The following is a 24,402-nucleotide window of genomic DNA, read 5'->3' as shown; positions in this document are numbered from 1 at the left end:
AGTTTCCTAAAGCCCAAGATGATTTAATCAAATCGCTGACCACCGAGAAGCTGAAATTAGGATTTTTTTGGAGGAGTGCCTGGGTGGCTCACCATCTTATGTTTAATCCCACCCACTATGGTTTGATTGACAAATGAAGTCAAGATTGTGATAGGATGTTAGCTGTGAGCCTTACGGTATGGAGAACAACCATAGATTTATTCTAGAAGATACCAGATGAAAGATGGCACATATTCAGTCCAGTGAGAGCTGTTTGTCTGGCACATACGCCAAGTGTTTTTTAGTTCCAGGTTCATTGTCTGGGTGTGCAGCCCACTGAATATGCACAATAGTGTCACTAGTCTGGCTCAGTTCACTCTCAGCCCATATGCTTTACATTTTGAGTGTCAAAGATTTTTTCATTTCATTTTAGGCTCGAGCAAAGTTTTAAAAATAAAACATCCATGGCTGAAAAATTCATAGTAGAAATAGAGATAGAAAGAGAAGTGATCTTGTTTGCAGGTCAAGGTGTCTAACAAGCCAGTAATACTTACTAAGAAGACTCATTTTGTTATTTTTGTCTATTAACAGCAATCATCTCATCAAAGGAGTCTAAAATTTTAAGAAAAATCTGCCCATTGATGTCTTGTTCTGTCGCTGACCTTTTTATTTAGCTGCTGACATTAGACTTTATGTTATGGGCCACTGCTGTCCAGACACGTGCATCACAGAACAGAAAAGCCCAGCATCATATCTTAATAAGTCAGAATTTATTGAACTTCAGCTAAGCTCATTTTCATCTCTTAGTCTTAATAAATATCTTGATTTATTGCAATCCGGTATGCCTTTGGTGCGTTCTTAGCAAATACCTCCCACAGAATCTTCTTCTTCTCTTACACATATGCAAGAAAGCATCAACTAGCAGATCTGAGAGGAGTTTATTTGGGAGGTCTGTTTGTCTGCTTTGTATTCTGTCCCGTCTCTTTCAATCTGTATTCTGTCAGTCTGTGTCTAGCGTCTAGCGTTTCCAATTCAGCATAGTGACATTTTAAAATTTATTCAGTACCAATCAACAGACACACAAACAGGAAGGAGCAGAAGTTTGTTCCATGTTCGCCCTTGTCCCCTGTGATGGACAGACTGAGCATATGGGAGTAAGGATGACACAAGGAATGAAGAAGAACAGTTGCAGTTCAAACCGCAAAAAGAAAAAAAAAAGCTTCTGGATATAAATAAAAATAGAAAAAAATGAACAGTTTAAGGTGAGCCAGATTCGACTGAGAGGAGAGAGAAGAGGAAATGAGACTTTAAAAGAGAGGAAGAGGATCGAAGTGGAAAAGGAGATAAGGATTAAAGATGCCAATATGGTCAATGAGGCTAATGGCAGTAAATGACATTCTCTCTTTTATCTCTTTCTCTGTCTCTGCAGGTTTACCGCAGGAACAGGAAGCCAGCCTACAGGCGGGGCATGGCAGCCAAATCCCTGAATGACACACAAACACACACATACACATACACACACATATCATGAATTAGAAAGAAAAAACAATAACTGGGAGCAGTGGTTTGTGCCTTTGGGGTCCAGGTTACACCGAAACACGCATACACACCAGAACTAGTTATTGCAGCAGTGTGTGTTTGCACAGGTGAGCGGAGCAGGTGTTTATAGGGCATCAGATGAACATGGGCAGGGCAAACAGCTGGCATAAAGTGGGCACTGCTGGGGTCTTACCCTCGGATTACGGTTTGGCAGATTAGAGCTAAGCAGCAGTCACCTCAAGCTCACCAGCCCCATGAAACATACGCTTCCAGCCAGTAGGGTGCACACACACACAGCACCAGCAGCAGCATCAGCAGCAGCACAGCTCTAGAACACAATTAAATTAGTGCAGCTGGCAGACGGTATGCAACTCTAGCTTAACGCTAAACACACATCAAATCACAGGCACAAAGACACACACACACACACGGATACACACACACTGGGCTGCAGGACAGACGCTGCCCCCTCCCTTCCAACCATCGTCCTCTCAAAGCCAGCTGGAGAGAAGATGAGATTTGGGGCTGATTGGTTTTGTATTTTTTTTCCACCACACCCTCTGCACTGTGCTCCATCCACCACGTTTGCCTTCGCTTGATCCAGCTTCATCTCTGGATGAAGCATCGTCATAAAAACCTTTCCACCAGGGGAGAAGTCCACTTTTGATGCTTTGATTTCTTCTCCATAAGTAATTGTTACTTCTGTCTTTGTGGGGTTTTTCATCCCTGTGGCTACAGATTGGATCACTGAAAGGACTTCTTGACTAGTTACTTGACTGTTTTGCACATTTTGGAAAATCTGTTAGTCAGGTAATGGCAGAACCCCTCGAATGCCAAGTTGACATCTGGAAGATGACTGCGGTGATTCCTGTGCAAATGTGAATGTGCTCTTATTGGAACAGCGACCTGAAATCCTCTGCTGCTCTCTTAGTGTCTTGGATTTTTTTTTTCATCTTATTAAGGTTTCATCAGTCGCTACAAAGACTTTAAAGTTTTTTACCAACTTTTTAAACTTCGCATCTGAGGAAGGTGGAGAGGGACCAGCAACAGAAGAGTGCTTTAAACTTGACACAACTGCGATTCAGCGAGTAGCTCTCAGAGCCTCAGTGAAACAGGCAGACAGACAATGGACTGAAAAGGGGTGGAAAAGCAAAGGAGAGACCTTGAAACGGAGAGGGAATGAACCTCGAGAGAAACACAAGAAGTACAAAAGCAGAATAGAGAATACAGAGATGGTAACAGGGGAACCAAGCAGAAAAGAAAAAAAATAAAATAGGTACTTTTTTTTCATCCAGGATGGCTAGGGACATGATTGAACACCCTTCAGGCCAGACCTCCTCCCATCTACCGCTCCTCCTCCTCCCTTCTTCCCTCCCTCTCTCCACTGCTCTCAACTAGTCTGCCAGCTTTCCTTGGCTTCATCGCTTCAGTGCGACGAGAGACGGATAGAGAAAGCCGAGCGCCGGAGCCGAGCTCAGCATTCTCACAGATGGCAGAGAAAAGGGGAAGGACCTGCTGCATCCATCCACACCGTACGCTGGATTTCACTGAAGATGGACGCTGTAGTTAATCTAAAAAGAGAGGAAGGTAAAAGAGAGAAGTGGACGTAAGCCAGAGAAGGAAAAGTTACAAAGTAAAGAAGGAGGGAATGAACAAAGGATAGAAAGGTGAAAGAAGCAGAGACTGTGGTCAAAGCTGAAGGAGAGATCACCTCTCACCGAAAGGAAAACACTTGCGAAGCAGCCAGGTTACAGCTGTGTGTAATTCAGCTGCGACTCCTGTCTAAGTGTTTACATGCATGTGTGTGCGGAGACATTTCTGTGTGTGAGACGAGCACATAGTTGTTGAAGGATAGATAGAGAGGGAATCCAGTGGGAGACGGGGAGAAAGTGTAGGAGCATCGCTGAGCGCACAGCTTGACTGTGAGACAAATTGACTCTGACACATTGTCTTCCATCACTGTGTGTGTGTGTGTGTCTGTTTCGCTAGTCTGATATAGTCGGTGAGCTTGTGCTAGTCAGGGGGCCATCCCCATCACGCTGACTGGGCCTTGGTGGTTGTTGCGTGGAGGCGGCAGAAGCGGAGGAGAAGGTGGTGGTGGTGGTGGGCTGGTGACAGTGGCAGGTCAAGGGGTGGGGGCTTGGCCATGGGGGGGCCGCATCCCATCCTCCACTCTGCACCGGGACAGGCGGTGGGGCTGGGGGTCCTGGGGCGGGGGTCCATTGAGGGGAGCTCCCAGATTCTCCGAGCTCAGGCCCTGGCTGGGCGGAGGGACGGCTGGGGTGACAGGAGGTGGAGGTAGTACCGGTGGAGGAGGAGGCGGAGCAGACAAAGGAGGCAGGGTGAGATGCTCCCGAAGAGTCTGGGTTCTCCTCGGCTCACTGGCTCTTGTCTTTCTCACCTCCCTCTTCTTCTCCGTCTCACTCCGTGGAGGCGTTGGCTTCAACTACCTGGAGCCGCCTGGGTGGGAGGAGTCAAGGCGGGTGAAGCTAGTACCCAGCTATGTGGGTGCACATAGGCTGTCACCACCTGACACCCCACAACAGAAGACATGTGCCTGCCCACGTTGTGTCGGAGACCCCGGCGTTTCTGATTGGTTCGATGAGAACTACGACCCAGATATTTCACCAGTTTGGACCAGAGACAACATCCAGCTGCCTTCTGATGTCTACTACTGGTGGGTGGTAAGTAACAACATGATTTAACTTAACATGCAAGAGCTGTGACATAATTGGTTTACATTAAGTTTAGTGAAGTATTGTGAATGCTTAGGGTATAAATATCTGTCATGCAAAAACAGTTTACACCTGATACACTGTTGAAGGAATACTGATTTTGTAAACTTTTTTAAACTTTCTTTTTTTTCCCAAGATCTAGATTAGATTGATATCACTCTCCTCTATGTACAGTAGATTCTCTAAAGTCCAGCTTAGCGTAAAGACTGGAAACAGAGCAAAATAGCTAGCCTTGGTTTTGTTTTTTGGGGTTTTTTTTGTTTTGTTTTTTACACTTTTAGACTTTTTACACTGTAGTGTTTTTGTACAGATTAAACAAATAAGGTACAATATGACACACATTTTTAGCTTTAGTGATGTGAGTAGGCAAATTGTTGAGCTGAAGACAGAGCCTTCTGACCTCGTGCTAAGCTAACTGTCTCCTTGCTCAGCGCTGTATTTAACATATAAACATGAGAGTGGTATTGATTGATTGATTGATTTTTCAAATGTTGGGTTCTGCTCCACACTTCCAGTGAAGGGAAATTTTAGTGCTTCAGCATACCAACACATTTTGGTCAATGCTATGCTTCCAACTTTGTGGCAACAGTTTGTTGAAGGCCCTTTTCTATTCCAGCATGACTGTGCCCCAGTGCACAAAGCAAAGTCTGTAAAGACATGACTGGATGAGTTTGGTGTGGAAGAACTTGACTGGTCCACACAGAGTCCTGACCTCAACCCCATCCAACACCTTTGGGATGAACTGGACCAGAGATTGTGATTCAGGCCTTCATCAGTGTCTGATCTCACAAATGCTCTGCTGCATGAATGGGCAAAACTTTCCACAGAAATTCCCACAGAAACACTCCAACATCTTGTGCAGTTACTCTTATTCAAAAGACTATTCATTCCCATTAAGCTCACTGTGTATAGATTTTTTCTATGGTCATAGCATCTTTCAACCTTCATTTTTATTTGTAGAAAAATAACAATGATAATTGCATAGAGAATGTGTTAAATCATTGTCTAGTTTTTGGTCGTTTCATCTCAGTGCCCCTGGGGGGTGTGCACCCTTTGGGTGAGGCGGACTCAGTGTGCACTGCTGTCTGCCACTGTGTGTCTGAGAGTCACTTGTCATTTTACATCCTACTGATCGGGTTGGCAATGGTCAGTCACATGGGAGATGCAAGTTTATTACACCTACATACTGGGAGTAATACATCATAATCGCAGATCTCTCTCATCCTCCTCATCCTCTCATCGTTGAGCCAACCAATTCCTTTTTACAAGAAGTACTTGCTCCTCATGTATCCCTGCCAGTCATATGTCGTGAAGGAATATTACGTGGCTGGTGATGGGGCTTTTCCTAAACCACCATTGAGTAATGTCTGAAAAACTGAACAAATATTTCTCAGAGACCCTATCCGTGTATCTCAGCGTAATGGTGTTTGTTCGGCTTTGTGGTTGTGTTTTTGTGACTTGTGTGTGTCCACTTGACTTTAAGAGTCGATGTGTCTGTGTTTCCAGTGTTGTCTCGTGTGTCCTTCAGTACCTGGTCTTGAGTTCTATTTCGGAGCTGTAGCCTCTGTTTGAAATGGCAGAAAAGTGCAAACACAGGCCAACAGCTGCCAAGTCATTAGGTCATACTGCAACAGGGAGGTGAGCAGCTGGGAGAGAGAAAGAGGAGGAAGTAAATGAGAGGAAGAAATGACAGGTGGAGGAGGGTTGGATAGGGAAGAAGTAAAGGTGATGAACACAGCAAATAAAGGAGAAACTTTGGTGTTAGGAAAATGTGGTGGTGAAATTACAAAAAAGGGTGAATGAGTGAGGGGCGAATGAGACAGGAAAGAAAGGAAGAAGATGTGGAAGAAAACAATGAAGTCAATTAGAGAACAAAGAGAAGAAAAGTGCAGTGATCAGTGTTTACATTTTTATTCTGTTATCACATGGAGCAGTCTGGCACCTACATGTTGCCTTGCTTGCACCCATACTGCTCACAATCTTGAAATATCAACAACCTTTTCTGTTTCTTCTAAAAAATAATGGCAATGGATGCATTCACGACATTTGTAAAAGAATGTTTTAGGAAGACAGAAACATTATTAGAAAAAAAGAGCAGCAGAGTGATGACTATGACATGGCTCTATTGTTGCACTGATGGAATTATTCCTGTGGAAATGGACATTATGCTAAATTTACCATGTGAATCAGTAGTAGGCTACAGGTAATTTCAACCCCTTCATTGTCTTTTTGTTAACCAGTCTGTATTAGCAGCAATGCAACTTTTTTGTGCAGTAAAGTTGAATAAAATGCAAATTCGTTTTTAGCATTGAAATATGGGGCAATATATAGCCTGTACACTAATATATATCAATACACAATAATTATAGATCAAGGTAAGAATTTATTTCAGTTGAATTTTATTTATATAGCACCAATCACAATAGCAGGTATCTCATGACACTTTCCAATTAGTGGAAGTTGAGACAAAACTCAATTTAACACATTTTTTGGTACAAAGGAAACAACAAAATCCCCATGAGCAAGCACTTGGCTGCAGGCGCAAGGAAAAACTTCCTTTTCGAAGGCAGAAACCTCGAAGCAGACCCCGGCTCTAGGTGGGCGGCCGTCTGCCTTGACCGGTTGGGTTGTGAGCCAGAGACAGAGAGAGAGAGAGATGAGTGGGCAAGAGTGGGGAGTTACATAGACAGAGATGCATAGCAACAGCAATAACACCACAGTACTGGAATAACAATGACAGTATTAACAATAATGATTTTGATAATAGTAGAAGTAATAATAATAATAATAATAATACAGAAATATGACAGGTGGTAATAACAGTCGTCTGTGTCAAGCAGGACCACAGTAGGAGGTCCAGACGCGATCCATGAGAACCTGAGAGATGAGAAAGCACACAGACTCCGGGGCAAGGAGTCAAGTTAGTGACATGCATTGATGGGACATGAATATGTGTGGAAGTAGAGTTAGAGTAGGAGAGAGAAGCTCAATGCATCATGGGAGATCCCTGGCTGTCTAAGCCTATAGAATCTTTATGTGACTTAGTGATAGGTTACAGTGATAAAAGTGGCAAGTGGATTGCTAAGGTAGCTAAGCCATCATAACCTTCACAATAATATATAGTACACAGCAGTAGTTAAATGTCTGTAATAAATAGGTGATTCTTGTTGTCCTAAAAAGTATCCATGAGAGAGGAAATGAGGGGGATTAGGGGGAAAAAGGGCCAGGTCAGGCTGGGAAGGTGAGTTCCAAAGACCCTATTCAAACAGGCTTTTATGGAAGATGGTCACAGCTGATGGAACTTGTGATTTCTTGTTACCGTTATTTATGGCCACTGGAACTTTCATTCTGCAGCCTGATGGCAGCAACAGAAATTCTGAATGGAGAGGCTGGGTGGGATTATTGTAGATGTGAATTGCCTTTTTGGTTGTGGATTGAGGATAAGTCCTGGAGTTGGATCTTTTTGACTTCCATCGATCCTGCTGGCTTGGCTTGACAGTTTGTTCTTCTGCACTGGACATAGCCGTTCTGTGCTGCCAGTTAAAGATCTGTGTGAAGCATCTGTGTTTTAGAATTTGTAGCTTCTTTGCAGCAACATCCATATTTGAAGCATTGTAGTCCACCACAAACTCATTGGTTTTTGATTTGGACAGACAGGGATGGAACCTCAACTGCAGGGCATTTAACTGTGACCTGGTAAATCTGGTTTGGCACTGCAGTCAATAAGACCATTTTAACATAACTTGAGCTAATGGATGGCTATGTGAAGATGAAGACTAGAAAGAAAAACAGAAAGAAATAAAGCATTTGCTTCTTTATGTGTTTCACCTATGTGTGTTTGCTCGGGGACACCATAATGTAAAGGGGAATGAGAACTAGAGCGCTTTCTGTTGGGAATCAGAGGACAAAATGAGAGGTTGTTTCCTGGCAAAGGGTTTTTGAGGCAGACATCACTGAGAGAGTAGAGAACTAGCCCAGTAAGTGCTCCCCAGTCAATTACTTCTTCTTCTCTCTTGTGAAGTGGTTTGATATAGAGAGTCGATGTAAACAAACAAAAAGGGTGAAATAACCTCTCTTTGGTGTCTTTGTCAGCCAGTGCTAGGATGAAAGGAAAATGAAAATGATTACATGTATGCATGATTGGAGTGTATACTCTTCAATCAAACCTAATGTGTTGTTGTACGCTCCCACCTCAGGAGAGGAAGGACGCAAGCTTTAAATGAAAAACAAAATTTTGAGAATGATTTGAGTCTTAGAGTTTTATAGACTATACCAGAAGTTCTCAGCTTTTTGTAGCTTAAGGTCCACTTCTGAATGTTAAAAAAAAAAAAATTCAGAGGACCACCTTTCCAAATAACTGAGAAAAAAATATAAACATGGACCAAAAAAAGAGGAGGCAAACATCTTCTTAACAACTTCTTCAGCTTAATCTTGAATCCTAGCCACACTTACCATGTTTACTGCTGATTTTTTATTTCAAAGCAAAATTATTTTGTGTCAGTCATGATTTACATATTTTTATTGTAAAAATAAAAATGTAATAGATATGTTAAAAAAAAACAAAAACCATAAAATGAAAATGGAAACAACAATAAACATACCTAACAAATTTTTGATAAACAAATTATCACCAACAACACAAATTAGATATTATATTATAATCATTTTTTATGTATATATGCCTACAGATAGACATATACACACACATTTCTATTCATATATTAATTAACTCCTAATCTTTAAAATTGGTCCACTTAGTTCACTTAGTAAGTTTGAGGTTTCTGCCAATGTGAAATATTAGTTTAAGTGAAAAAGATAAGTTTTCCTTACTTGAAAGTCAGTACCAGGGAGTTCATACTTACGTCAAAGTCAGAGGAGGACAGCTGAGAGGAGGAACCCAATGTGGCATGACTGCCAAAAAATGAATAGCCCCTAAACAACAGCAGTGCAGGGCGCTAAGGCGACTGTGGCATCATGCAGGCAATCAGAGACAGATGGAGGGATCAAGGAGGATGGAAAAACAGAGAGGGAATGAAAAAGTGACACAAATTCAGAGAGGTAATGGTATGAGAAACAAAGTCAGAGAGATTAAAAGAAAGATTTAGTGGTCTCTGATCAGCACTGGTGAGCTGCATGGTGCACAGGCCTCCCAGAGAGACGAAGAGATGAAGAAAGAAGTGAGGAGGAGGAGAAACAAAGAGGGAACAAGGGAAATTAAAGAGAAGGAATTAGACATGAGGGCAAGGAGGCTGCTGGAGAGGATGTGTGAATGAAATTGTAAGTGAATGAGATCTGTGTTGGGAAAAACGAATTAAGGCCGATGGTGGGTGAAAAAGAAGTGGAAACAAAGGAGTGCGAAAATGAAGATTTCTGTGTGGGAGAGAAGGAGAAAGCGCGAAAAAAAGATGGTAATGGAGGCAAACAGCCATGTAGTGGCTGCCAATATCCTCATAGAACTGTGTGTGTGTGTGTGTGTGTGTGTGTGTGTTTTGAGGGGTTTCTTTTGTGTGTGTGTGCAGGTGCTCACTTGCTCTTCATACCCATGAATGCATGTTTTCCTGTGAGGTTTGGCAGATGCTAAAAGATTCAGATTCAGCTTCTCTTTCTCAGATGCTGCTAGTATGTTCAAAGCAGTTCAAAACCATGATCCAGAGAAATAGACCACTTCATGTTTAAATGAACAGAAAAAGCAGAAGGCTGCTTTTGTTCTGGGCTATAAACTATAAACACGTAGCTTCACAGTACTTCATGAGCACTTAAGTCTCAAGCACTGTTGTTAAAGGATACTTTCATAGAAGCACTGCAAGATGTTTGCTGTATTCATTCATCTTGTTCATACCGGCCATTAAAATATCCTTTCCTAATGCATTTCTAATATAAACGAAAGGCAACTAACTCCACAATCCTCATTCTGTCCAAAACTATTTGACAAAGTTAATCTGAAGCTAATATGAGGCTTCAGCAGCCTGAGTCAAACAAATCAAATCGATTTCTTCCAGTTAAAGTTTTTCAGTATAAAAGTCCCTCTAGCATTTAAAATACTTCTTTATTGCGTTTGTGTAAAGGAACTTACTTAATAGGGATTTAAAAAGTTAAATAGAAAACTCCACAAATAGCAAACAAACAAACAAAATAAGGAGCCGTAAAAATTACCATTAAAACAAGTCAATAAGGAGTCCACAGCCAGGCTAGTGGTTCTTATTACGTGTTAATTTATTTAAATTAAGCGGCCTGCCTTTTTATAACATTTTAATTCTAATAATTCTGTTCTTAACAGGCTGAACCAATTTTATGCTACTGAATGTCTAATGCCGTTTTCAAGTAAGCTGAATAAACATTTATTTGCATAGAAAATGGTGTGCAAAACACCTACATTATCATCTTCAGGGTTTATGTGCAGAGTAAAAGAAAAGTGAGAAGTTTGCAGGGTGTTTGGATTCTGCCACATGTTCTTTTTGACAATTTCCGTCCCTTCCTCCACCGCCATCTGTTTTTGCTGTTCAGATTGTTTTTTTCACAGCAATGTCTCTGCTCTTCTGACCACAGCTCGCCCAGTCTGACTGCGTCTTGTCAGTCTGACACATAGCTGTCACCTAAACACACACACATACACACACACACACAGGTGCACGCACCTGTTTATTTGCACATGAATGCTGGTGCATGCATACACACATGCATGGGTGCACAGAAAGTAACTAAATATAAAGTCTGTTGTCACATTGGGTTTGTCTGCCGAGGAGAAGCTGCACATCCTAACCACACTGTCTCTTTCTCTCCAGATGTTGCAGCCTCAGTTTAAGCCCCACAGCATCCAGCAGGTGTTGCTGAGGTTGTTCCAGGTATTTAATATTATTAATTCATTTTTCCATTACCGTGGTGCTTTCAGATCTGCCAAGTCATTACTCCACACTCTTGGGCAAAGGCTGAGGGGAGCAGATTGTTTTTATAAGCCATTGGGTCTACCACAGCTCATTTCTTTTAAATGTATGTGCATATCTTCTTCTTTTTTTTTTTTCCATTCTGACTCTTAATGCAGCACAGTGCATGTCTAGATATTTTAATGTGGCTCCCTGAGGGCAGGAGGGGGCTCATGTAGTTTTCATGAGGAATTCACCCCGGTATCGAGAGTGGGACTTACAGTCAGGTCTGAGATACAGGTTGACTTATTTTATGTCTCCTGCTGTTCTGGTGCTTGTGTCATATTTCATTTCCTGTGCAGCTTCAGTCCTGTTAGCTTGATTCGATCATGACTGTCTGTCGCAGGTAATTCCTGGAAGGTCTCCTTATGGCTCGTGGGATCCAGGACGGTGCCTTCGCTGCGCCGTGGTGGGGAACTCCGGGAACCTGCGTGGGGCTGGATATGGGGCCACCATTGACGGGCACAACTACATCATGAGGTGAGAGAGACGGCTGCAACAGATAGATGAGATCAGAGAGCGGAGGCAGGGCCGCATGGGACAGAACAAGGTTGAAAGATATGGAGACTGACAAAGAAAAGAGGAGGTAGACAGCTGAAGGGAAGGAGCGAGGAGCAAGTTCATGTCATGAGAGCACTATAGTGTTGCCCCACATGGTATGTGCCACTGAAGTTACATCATGCAGTACTTGTGAGGAAGCAGACAACAGATGTGTGATTCTAATGCTATATTTAATCTCACTGTTTAATGCTGTTGCTGTGTGAGGTCACCACACAGTGGCTCATGTCCTAAGCAGCTGAAACGCATACATTGTGTCTGTCACATGCGCACCCATGCAGAGACGCAACACAAATCCTTTTGTCTTGATCTGCGCCCCCCCCCCCCGGACATTTTCACGCAGCACTGATGAATCACAGAGCCTGATTGTTGTCAGCTGGCGTGAACACACAGCTATACGTTGTTTCCTGTGGCGTGCGTGTGTGTGTGTGTGTGTGTGTGTGTGTGTGGAGCCTCTGCAGCAATGAGTAGTATTTTGTATTTCAGTGTGCTAGAGGCATTGGCATCCATTAGTGTTGCTCTGTCAACAGACCTGTGTAGGCAGCCTCCAACCTCCATCACCTGTTTAATGGTTCCTCATTGCTATGGTTTGATTCTCATTTGTATTTTAAACTGAGCAACAGGGTGCTCACCCCCACCACCCACCTCCTGCCTGTCTGCCGTCTCACCCCCCCCCCCTCATCAAACATCTGTTTCACTGACAAATGGGTAGGTGTGCTCACTGGCCAGTCCTTTTTTTTCCTCAGGTGCAACTTCCTGACACATAAACAGCTCACTCCTCCAGACAGTGAGTCACATCTACTGTAAATACAGCAACATTTTGAAGAGAGCTGTTACTGTTAGACTAAAGGTTACGTTGAACAAAATATGCTTAAATCGTACAGTAACAGACTTGCTAAAACGATGAGGAAAACCAAAGTAAACAAACAATGGCTCAGAACAATATTGAGTAAGCAGATGATCAGCAACAAATAGTCTGCACTGTCCAAGAAGAAGAAACTAAAGAGGGATCTTGATCACCAAATCTCCAAATTGAGACAAACTATTCCTGGTGGTTTTCTTTTGTGACATGTTGAGAGGTTGCTCTAAACCACATAGGAAACCACGAAAGGATCCACCCTGCATGGTCACTACAGACTGTTGTGTAATAATGCAGGGGTGTATCAGGTCCCTTACGCAGACCTTCACCAAGGCCAATAGTACGCTCTTCTATGATGTGCAAATCTGCAACCATTATGCATCTGGATGCATTTCCAAAGCCATTAGAACTATGTGACAATATGGTTACGACTAGCTAAAGCCTCATCTCAGCCTCACCTCAGCTGTGTCATTAGGTGCTTGTAAACTGACAATATTCCACCTACTGAACATGCATTTGTGAATATTGCAGAACACTTTCAAGCACTTGAAACGTAAAAGCCTTGAAGTCGGTTCCAGAAAATTGCAGGAACTCGAAACCATTTTGACTACAGTTAAAGCTTGAGGCGTCACGTGCTGCTCGCTAACAAAGCATGACATGAATATGGACCATAAATCCCTTGCTGTTTCTCTCTTACTCGTAGGATAAACCTGGCCCCCACAGTGGGCTATGAAGAAGACGCCGGCAGCCACACCACTCACCACTTCATGTACCCGGAGAGCGCCAAGAACCTGGCGGCTAATGTCAGCTTCGTCCTGGTTCCCTTCAAAACACTGGATCTCGTCTGGATCACCAGTGCTCTGTCCACCGGCCAGATTCGATTGTAAGAAGACACACACACACTGACGTGCATAAGCATGGATTAATATGTGTGTTAGTACACACAAGCATAAAATGGATTTTGGGAATACAGTGCACCCAGCATGTTGGCAGCAACCATTTGACTTTGGGGCAAACACAAACACATAAGTACAGTTCGGGGGCCTAAATACACTTCACTTTACACACAAACACGCACAACACACCACATGTACTCAGACAGTAGAGTTGTGAGAAGCCAGAGAGTCGCTGGGCTGGAACAATCTGTCACCTGTCAATCATCAAGGATTCATAGCAGCAGCAATTACGCAAGGTGCTGATTGGATGCTCCTAATCATTTTCTCTCTCACGCTCTCTCCCTCAGCACGTACGCTCCAGTAAAGCAGTTCCTCCGTGTCGATAAAGATAAGGTGTGTATTTTCAACGTTCATCGCAACTAATTTGTGGCTGCTGTCAAACTCACGTTAATATGCCAACACATATGCAGCGACACACAGACACACTGAGTGACCCAGCTTTGCTGCAATTATATCATCCCCTCACCACTGCTGATGAAGGATTACAGTTAGATTATAAAACCTTTGCTTTGTTTTGAATAATCTTCTGATCGCTCTTTAATCTCTGAAAATAAATAAATTCAGCCTAATCCATGCTATGTCAAGACTTTGTGAACATCTTCGCCTGGTCAGAGACATGGTTTTTACAGTGTCTTTGGAGCCGGCCCAGAAATATAGATTTAGAAGATTTACTTCTCCACTGTGGCGCTCTGAGCAGCCTAAAGCCCTATTTGTTGGGACTGAACATCACCTGGAGGTGGATGATTAATGTGTAATTACTATTCATTTGGTTAACAGGCCTTTTAATCTTTCACAGCAATCACAACCTCTGAGAGTATTAAAATTCAACTTTGCAAAATCTTTTCTTGTTCAGTAGGACCTCTTGAATATGCAGCAGATATGATTTGCATGAGGTTATTTTTCCTGTATTACTGTATAAATCACCAGTGAAAGCTCTAAATCTGATTTCAGAGAAACTTGGAATTAACTGCAGATAAACTAGGAATATTTGGAGGATATGAGGCTGTGGGACATCTCGTGCTACCGCTACACCCGTTCCATGCAGGCTATGATTCTTGTTGTTAAATCTCTCTGTCCAATACCCAGGTCCAGATCTTCAACCCAGCATTCTTTAAATACATCCATGACCACTGGACCAGACATCATGGACGCTACCCCTCCACTGGCATGCTAGTGCTGTTCTTTGCCCTGCATGTCTGTGATGAGGTCAGTTTCTTCTTCTTTCTCTCTCTGCTTTCACCACATGTTGTGAGTCCTTGCATCACACTGCACCTGCACTTACATCATATTTATCCTGAGGAGATGCACATTTATAATCATAATTTGTTTTGCAACAACTCTTCTAGGTGAATGTGTTTGGTTTTGGAGCAGACAGTCGGGGAAACTGGCACCACTACTGGGAGCAGAACCGCTACTCTGGAGAGTTCAGGAAGACAGGCGTCCATGATGCTGACTACGAAGCTCAGATCATCCAACGGTTGGCCAAGGCTGGAAAAATCACCGTATTCCCTGGGAAATAACCGGCAAATCGTCCTGTGTATCTCATGTTCCAGTACTGGTATGACAAATGATGCTACAGAGGCTATGTATTAGATCATCTTGCTCTCACCTACCAGCACCAGTTTGGATTCCCAGTTAAAATAACCCAAAGGCTTACAGAAGATGTGATGAAATGGTCACAAAATGGTAAAAAATAATGTTATTCCACCCACTTTCCCTCATATTTGGAGATAGCCTATGAATCGGGGCTCTGATTGGAGAACATTGTGTTGACTCATAGGAAACAGGAACAAGGAACATCCATATCCAAATGTAGTTCTCCTCAATTAGGACTGACTTAATAGAGGGAGTTGAGCCTTAAATTTGACTTTAAAATAATTGGCTCTTTTCAAGGTTTTACCTCAAGTGGCCAGTGCTAGCACTGAAAGACAAGACCACATATCTCTTTCCAAGGGCAGCTTCAGAAATACAAGTGAGAGCTGGACCACAGGAAAGCTCAACCAGTCACCATGAGTACTGAGTTAGACTGTGTGCTGCTCAGAGAGAGCTGGAGAAGGGAAGACCTCATGTACAAATCTCCCACTTGTGGACTGTCCCTCATCCATTAATGCAAAGGCCGCAAACTACAGCATCAGCATGTGTGTATAACCACCATACTGTACTGTAGTTATTTTGAAACTTGAGAACTACTTTTCTATCTCTTACAGAACCCTGGGCCGTGACTCTGTTGAGAATGAACTGTTCTTCTCGAATCCTGTATCAATTTAAAGCTCGCCTGCTGCATTTAACTGTCATAACTCGACTTTATGTGAGTTCTTCCTCATAAGGCAGGGTTCCTAGTCTGACTGTGATGGGTAATAAAGTGGTTGCCCAGAAGACAATAGGTGACTGCTGTAAGTTTATATCGTATGACCTTCCTTTAAACTTTTGGAGCTTTGTCACCTTGCAGAAGGCTCACAGTGACACGATCAAGACTTTTGCCTTTTGACCGTTCAGACTCAGAAAGCACTAACATGAGCTTCAGCTTCTGCAGGGCCACCTGGCCTGGTTTCAACCAGTGACTGCAGGCCCTCCTTCAGTCTTAATTCACTTGCCGACGCTGGAAGAAATGTTGCGGGAAAAAAAGTCCATCTCCTGGCATGCTGGTTTCCGGACCAGAGTTTAATCCCCATGTGGTCTGTCAGGGTCTATTTTGGGAGGAGAGGACTGGAGACAGAGAGCTAGAGCATGAAGAACCAGCCTGACAAACTCAGCATGAGAAACACATCATTTGCTCCAGTGTTTTCATGGATAAAGAGAAAAGACGTGAACACTGTTGTTCTACACAAACTGTACTCGGTTCACAGCTTTGGAACCACGCTGTGCTTCTTTTCCCTTTCACAGACCTACAGCTACAGCCTCACTCCTGCATCCCAGTGGAGTTAGAGACTGGCAGGAGAGCGTCACCCCTGATTAAGGCCCATATGATGACAGAAAACCCCACTTGATCTGGGAATTCTTCTTCAACATGTCAGCAACTGAGCTTCATTAACCACTAGCCCTGTCCCTGCCCAGCCAGCTCAAACTTCAGCTACATGTGGAGGGGTTGGAGCCACCAGACGCCTTAGACTTAACCTCCATATACTGCACTTCCTGTTCTGATTTTCACAATGATGCCGCCCCCTCGCAGACTACAGATTTCCTTTGTTAGTTTTACGTACTGTTTAGCTTTGAGTTAACACTCTGGCTGGATTTTTACTAGCTCAGATTAGATTTTCTTTTCCACTCAGGTGGCACATGAATAGTTCATTTTTTTATTGTGGTTGGGGATCATCAAATAATATTTATTTACACATTTATACCTTGCAAGCATATATCGGGCATGAAGGTCCTGCTAGGCTATCGACAAACTAAAACATCAGTGGAAAACAGAAAATGTGTGCCACATAGAGAAAAGAAAATATTTAGTTTGAGCTGGGGCTTTTAATCCATCCAAAGATGTGTTTATCAAGAAGCAGCTGGTGACTGACGAGAGAAGTGCTCAGTGTTCCTAAACAGGTCTGGAAAATATGGACAAGTGGCAGTCTTTTGAGGTCTGATAAGTAATACTTTACTGCCCCTTTACACCAAACTAATGTTTGAATGCACAGGTATGAATGATTGTTAAATGACTAAACAGCTACTTCATACTGTGCTGAGAGTTCAGGCTTTTAAAACTCACTTTCTAGACTCTATGTAGAAAGCAATTAGTATTTATGTCACTGACGTGCTACTTTAAGTGAAGAAATAAAAACCTTTGTGAAATTTGGATTCAAAATATTTCCCAGCAATGTTAAATATTCGTAACTAATTAAGCAATAATCAAATCTAAAGGCACCCTGTGGAGTTTTTGACCGTTGGTCGTGCTATGTAGCAATGTTTTTAATGTGTTTTGTTTCTTCTTGTAGCTGCGTGTGCTCAAACACAACACTTTGATTCGTGCCAGTGGTTTCACACTATTCCACTGATCTACAGGTGGTGGTGATGTGCCAAGAAATGTGGCAGGGAAAGAGAAGACTGCTAGCAAGTAAACATGGATGTAAATAACGCAGGATTTAAAATATTTAAAACGTCGTTATTGCAAATTTTATGAGGATGGAAATTTAATCCAAGACATTTATCTCAAGGTTGTAAACAGAAACTCCACAGGGTATGTTTGGAAAAGTACCAAAAGAGAGTTTAACACTTAAAAACAGTCTGATTTGTTTATTTGGGAGTGGTTTGGTCAGATTTGATTGGCAGTAGCCTGGTAACAACCAAACATCCCACCTAAAGTTATCAGATTTTGATTCAGTTACTGCAAAAAAAGTTTGCAGTAACTGATTAGTGCACAGTTTATGTGACATCAACAATATCCAGCTGAGGCCCACTTCAAACCCAGAGCAATGAAAAACTCAAAACAAAAAACTGGGTTTTCATGCATCCCATCCCTCACCGTTCCAAGCAAGAAGCAGCTTCAGGAACAGCCATGTTTTCAGGACCTTCAAAACTATGAGAGAACAGTACCAGAGTTGGTGTATTGTTTTAGTAACTCATAATGTGCTATATGGTGAGCTAAAAAAAAAAAAAACAACAACAACTCTGCCACATCCAAGAATGGAATAGAAGCTGTGCAGGAACTGTGAGTGCTGCAGCAGATGGTACTTATACATGAAACAACACCTGTGCATGAGTGAGAACCGAGTCTGCAGTCAGAGGATTTATCCACCTGACATTACTCTCATGAAGTCTTTTTTTTATTTACATGTAGTTTAAACATCCCTCTTGTCAAGAAAGGTTTGAGACAGACACACATACACACACACACACACACACACACACACACAGACAAATGAAGAGGGCCAGGGTGTCATAATGCCCCCAACAGGCGATGGGAAGAACTGCATGTCCTGTGATGATTTCACTTTTGTTGGTGTATTATTGTTTCTTGTTTGAATGACTTTGTGTAACCACGTGTGATTCTTATGTGTCATCATTATACTTTATCTGCTTTTAGTGGGGGTTTTTTTTCCTACTTTGCACATACAGATTTTATAGAATGCTTGGGTCTTGAGCTGCGCTCATTGTAAGGGTCAGTGCTGTTAAATATGGACACACCATGAGTTGGATCCCAGCATTGGGAGCCAAAAGATATAGAAAAACCAGACCACGCACACACAAACACACATATAAATAGACATACGCATACACATACGCATTCATGCTTTCGTGCCTTGTCCTGCTGCTGGACGTCTTTCACCTACAGCTGCTCCACCGGCAACACACACCTTCCTACCTTTGCATTTTTTTTAGTCTCACACACACACACACACGCACTCACACATGCACACACTCATCGTTTGGCTGAGAGCTGTGCCTTCTGAGCTATACACACGCACACACACCCACACACATCTACATGAAAACAAACACTCTGCCTTCTGCTCGGGGTACAAACTTGTCCCGCTCTTCACTTCTTACCGCTCTGTACACTGACATTGTTTTCTAAAGATCGCTGTAGGCTAAAGGAAAGGATGTAAACTCATGCAGTGTGACTCGCCGTGAATTCATATTAGGCTATTTGCTACTTTTTTTGAACATACAGTGTATAGGTATTTTGAGGCATTTCTGCTTTTCTAGATAACACAGAGTGAGGAATGGCAGGACAGATGGCAGACAGACAGGTCATCTGGTTGATTCAAGCCCACAGAGTTGCAGGTATTATCTCATCTTTCTGTATTGAATTTAAACAACAAATAACAGATGGTGAAGATGACAAAGCTTCTCCAGTTTTAGACGTATCAGTGTGTGCCGCTGCAGTCCTGATTCAGTGTCTTCCCGGAGTTGTTTGTTTCCCAAGCTGCTCTTTCCAACTTGAAAATGAATGTGTAAATTGTTTTGGAGATAACATCATAACATCTTTGGGCTCTATGGCAGGAGGATAACGCATTCCTATCACATTCTTGCAGCAGGTAGAAGGTTCTTAATGGAACGACTGTGCCCCACAAACAGGCGAGACCCTTTTTTCAGCATGGAAACTGTTATCAGCTCCCACAATTTCTCCTAGTTGTAGACCAGAACATTGTGATCAGATAGCGGAGAAAGGGGGGCAGGGTGATTCCTCTCTGTTGCGTGTCAGCCTGAATTAGAGTGGAGGGGTTTTTTCCACCGAACACAGAACATGACACAGATCTGAGTTCCCTGTAGCATTTCTAACCTAAAGTAGGTCTTTTCTCGTATCTCTGACCCAATACACACATTCTTTTCCTCTGGAGTTGATTCTTGAAATAATTAATTGGAAGAAGCACCGGTTTTCAGGTCCATGTCTGAAGAAAGAAGTGTCCAATAGATGTCCAGGGAGCAGCATGTTTTCTCAGGTGAAATCTGAATGTGTGCTTCAGTCCTCTGATAGCAGTGACAGAGACAAGTCAAATGAAGCTGACTTCAGAGGTGAATTTCTGTCACAACTTAAACTGGACTGATGTCTTTTGAAAATTATTTTTGGAATTTCCATGTCAAAAGTTCATCCCTGAAATCATCTTTATCTACATTGTTGCTGATGGAATCCAGGTTCCTCCATCATCCAGAACTATTTTTACATTGTTATGTCTCACATGTGCTGAGGCACATTTCAGTAAAGACACAAACACCCAATTACTCATTGCCTGAAAACCTGTCAAGCCTTGTACAACTGCACAAAGCAGAAGGCACGAACAACTGGAGTTTACCACAATTTCCGTTTTCCTGGACGAAAAAAGAGCCACATTTAAGTCATTATGTTAAATTTTTTATGAGGTAATTAAGCAGAGTGAACTTGGAAATGAACAGTCTGAAAGCACACCTGTTCAGCTTGGGAAAAGTGGATTTTAGAGAATAGCTGTAGAGAATCTCAACCCCTGACATGCCTCTACTTTAAAGAAATAGTTGGATATTTTGGGAAACCTGTTAATTAATGTAGCCACATCTGTGTGGCTACAGCCTGGAAATATTAGCATAGCTTATCATTAAGATAGGAAACAGCCAGCCAATTAGTCTGTCCAAAGTTAACTACTTCAGAACTACAAGTTGTTGTTTTTACACTTCTGTTTTTGTCATTTGACAAATTTAAGAGGCACTGGTAGGCTAGTAGTTACCATTGGCCTTTGGAATGGGACAGCATAGCTGTTTCCAGTGACAGTTAAGCTAATTGTCTCCTGGCTGTCACATATATAGCATACAAACACGAGTGGTACCAATCTTCTCATCACTCAGAGGTATTTTTCCCAAAATGTCACATTATATAGTTGATGAAGTTTTTTCTATCTTTGGTGCTTTTGACTTATTCTAAAATATTAATCAGAACATGTTATCTGATCAAGAGTTCACACGAAAAATCTAAAAATTTGATTGATTTGTGGTTGCTTGGCAGGGAAAAACAATATAAGGGGTGTCTCCGGCTGTAACACAAAGGAATGTGTGTGAGAAAAGGAATCACAGCTCTCATGGCTTGAAAAATACTTAATACTGGTCTCTTTCCTTTGCTGTAGTTAACATAGCTGCAGCTCAGTGTCATTCTGAGGTAATGGAGAATGGGTTTCTGCAGCAGGGACAGATATTTAATTGACTGTTAGAGAAAGAGCTTTAAAGAACAAATCCATCCTGATCAAAACACTGTCGGTCCAGGCCGTCGGCACAGTGACACCGCCTGCGACTGTTGCCAGTTTGCTGGGGTGTTTGAGGCTGAGGTGAGGACAGCCTCAGGCAGCTCTTTCCTCATCGGTTCACCGGTCTGCATTGAACAGAAACAGCTCTTCAGCAGCAGTCACTGAGCTGCAGAGTGCACATATCACACTGTCTCTGTGGATTGTAATGCTAACACTCATACCTCTGTCAGCTATTGTGCTAGCACTCTGCAATCAAGTGTGAAGTATCAAGTAGGATCAAAGGCTTCTTAGTGAATACATACGCCATAACAGCAAACGTACATGTGGCTCATATGAAACAGACAATGCAGGAAAAAGGGTAGCCTAAGACTTTAGAGCGTTTAGTGTCCCAGTTAGGATCAGAGAACTCATATGGGTGGTTTCCTGCTGTCTGGATATGTCATTTAGTCATGGCTTCAATGTTTTGTTCTTCTGTAGGACTACCTTTATGACAAGGTAGGACATGTGTATTTACTACATTGAAACATATGTATGATAAGTGATCCGATTCTTTGTATCTTATGGTATTGTACAAATAAAAGCTTCATGAAACCTGAGATTAAGATGTGTGATGTTATGGCTTTTATCCACAACGAGCTACTGCAAGAATGTTTTGATCTAGATTTGAGAGATAAAAATCATAAAAGTAGCTTCAAGATGCCACTGGTGGTTAGTGTACTCAAGTACCATATGTGGCACTTGTACTTTGAGTATTTTCATTTTATGTAAGATTATACTTCACCTCAGCTACATTTCAGAGAGAACTATTCTACTTTTTACTCCACTGCATGTATTTTAAAGCTTTACCAGTTACAGATTTAGATTTAAAAACATGATCGGTTTATGCATTGTTATGAACTACCTAATAGTATATGAAGTTATTACATTTAGCACCAGCACATAAAACTTCAGCTCACATGTGAATTAATCCAGTGTTTCATAAAATACGTACAAAAAGAGTGCCATACAGAAAAGGTTTGGGGACTACTGAAAATCAGACAAAAATGTTGTTTGTTTATTTTCATGTACGCCTGTCAGCCAACACCTGCCTTAGATATAGATGTATATGTAGATTCCTCTGCCAAACTGACCTGTCAAGGCAGGGACTGCACAATACCTTTGAAGGTGTCCTTTTGTAACTTGCACCAAGACATCAGGAGCAGTTCCTTTGAGTCTGGGAAGTTGGTGGATCGGATGGACTGTAGTTAGCTTTGACTGGGCACTAGCTTGAATGTGCTTTATATGAACCATGAGATGAGTGAGACATCAGTGAGAAGCCAGTGTGTCAATCATCTGTTCCAATTCCCCACCAATATGCAAATCCTGTGAGGGGCCACTGACACCACTCATCCGAGGTAGCCTTGTATTTGACTGCAAGGCTTCTGTTGATCTGAGGCATCCATAAAGTTGGTAGCCTTCATTCACTGCTATTTTTTTACCTCAAGAAGACCTGCAAGTTCTTCAAAATGTTGGTTGTCTTTGTAAGATCTTTGCTAAGTTCTCCAGACATTTGAATAGTAAAGTTTAAATATCCTTTGGAGAACCAAAGAAAGAACCACTGTACTTATCCCACCATTGCCATAACCTGTAGACCAGCTGCTGGATTGCTGTCATGGACTGCTCTGATTTTGACTCACTGATGAATAACCTGGCAATCACTCTGGGGTATTAAACACTTCTTTTAGTTTAATACTATGGGGTATTAAAGTAAAAAAAGTGAATAATAGACTATAATTTGCTACATACAGTGCCTATAAAAAAGTATTCACCCCTTGGATGTTTCCCCTTTTATGGCTTTTACAAATGGAATCATAGTTAATATAATTTGGCTTTTTTTGACAAAAATTTGATTAAATAAAATCTTAAATATCAAAATGAAAACAGGTTCCTACAAAGTAATATCAATTAATTGAAAATACATAAGTGACTGAATAAATATTCACCTCCTTTAAAATGACTGACCTGATTTAGCAGAGGTCCAGCCAAGTGGTGCAAGTAGTCTCACAATTAGTGAAATGCAGATGACCTCAGTGCAGTCGATGTGTCTGGAAGGTCCAGTCACTGGTTAATTAGTATTACTGGCTACAGTTACACCATAAAGACAAGAAAACACTCCAAGCAAGTCCCAGAAAGGATAATTGAAAAGTATGGGGATAGATACAAAAAAATTTCCAAGTCAATGAACATCCCCTGGAGTTCAATTAAATCCATCTTTAAGAAATGGAAGGAATGTGGCACATATGCAAATCTGCTTAGAGCAGGCTGTTCTCACAAACTGGGCCACCAAGACACCTATGACCACTCTGAAGGAGTTAAAAGCTACAACAGCAAAATATAGGGAAATCCTGGAGGACAGTCTGAATCAGTCTGTAAAAGAACTGCGACTTGGGGGAGGATTTATTTTCCAGCAAGGCAATGACTCAAAGCATACAGCGAAACCAGAAATGGTTTAAAGACAACGAGGTGAATGTTCTGGAATAGCTGAGTCAAAGCCCAGACCTCAATCCAGTAGGGAATTTGTGGCTGGACTTGAAAAGGGCTCTCTTCTGCATCTCTCATGTCTGATCCCTGTGCGATCTGACAGAGTTTGAGCAGTTTGGCAAAGAAGAATGGAGTAAAATTGCAGTGTCTGGACATGCAAGCCTGATTCAGACATATCCACACTGACTCAATGCTGTGATGGTGGCCTAAGGTGCACCTACTGAATACTGACTTGAAGAGGGAGACTCACTTATGTATTTTAAACTAATTGGCATTACTTATTATTTTCATCTTGATATTAAATGGTTTTAGTCGGTAAAATTATACCGACTATGATTCCATTTATAAAAGCAGTAAAGGTTAAAACATCCAAGAGGGTGAATACTTTATATAGGCACTGTATCAATTAAAAAATCCCATGTACGTGTCATGTTAACAGCTGCAACCCCCAACTGGGCAGAAAGTGTTGTTGCAGATATAGAATGATTTACTAATGCTGCTACTTCAGAGGGAACATCAGGTCTGAACAAGGGACATAAACTCAGATGTTCTGTTTGTTATAAACAGATGGTCCTAAACTCAACTGATTTACACCTCAGTCATTTTTAGTCAGTGATCCAAAGCTAATGTTCTCAGTCCAGGCATGCAGTGTAACTGATCACTACTGAACTAAGCCAATAATAAAATTTCAGAGCA

General features: G+C 42.0%; 1 protein-coding gene and 1 long non-coding RNA gene across 2 annotated transcripts in view; both read left to right on the top strand.

Moving 5' to 3' along the window:
* LOC124062020 overlaps positions 1–1,514 on the top strand; it is a 32,176-nt gene extending 30,662 nt beyond the window's left edge. Inside the window, exon 2 of the long non-coding RNA XR_006843853.1 lies at positions 1,409–1,514. This is a non-coding gene — a long non-coding RNA (uncharacterized LOC124062020). The remainder of the gene's footprint in view (positions 1–1,408) is intronic.
* Positions 1,515–3,071: 1,557 nt separating this feature from the next.
* st3gal2 (ST3 beta-galactoside alpha-2,3-sialyltransferase 2) lies at positions 3,072–21,777 on the top strand. Its single transcript, XM_046394037.1, has 8 exons — positions 3,072–3,105; positions 3,526–4,202; positions 11,036–11,095; positions 11,520–11,653; positions 13,294–13,473; positions 13,834–13,879; positions 14,633–14,752; positions 14,893–21,777. Exons 1-8 carry the CDS (start codon positions 3,072–3,074, stop codon positions 15,064–15,066), a joined length of 1,425 nt encoding a protein of 474 aa, XP_046249993.1. The 3' UTR covers positions 15,067–21,777.
* The last annotated feature ends 2,625 nt before the right edge of the window (positions 21,778–24,402 follow it).

This window comes from Scatophagus argus, chromosome 7 (genome assembly GCF_020382885.2).
Source record: "Scatophagus argus isolate fScaArg1 chromosome 7, fScaArg1.pri, whole genome shotgun sequence".
Taxonomy (NCBI): Eukaryota; Metazoa; Chordata; class Actinopteri; family Scatophagidae; genus Scatophagus; species Scatophagus argus.
This window is presented reverse-complemented; position numbering and strand designations above follow the sequence as displayed.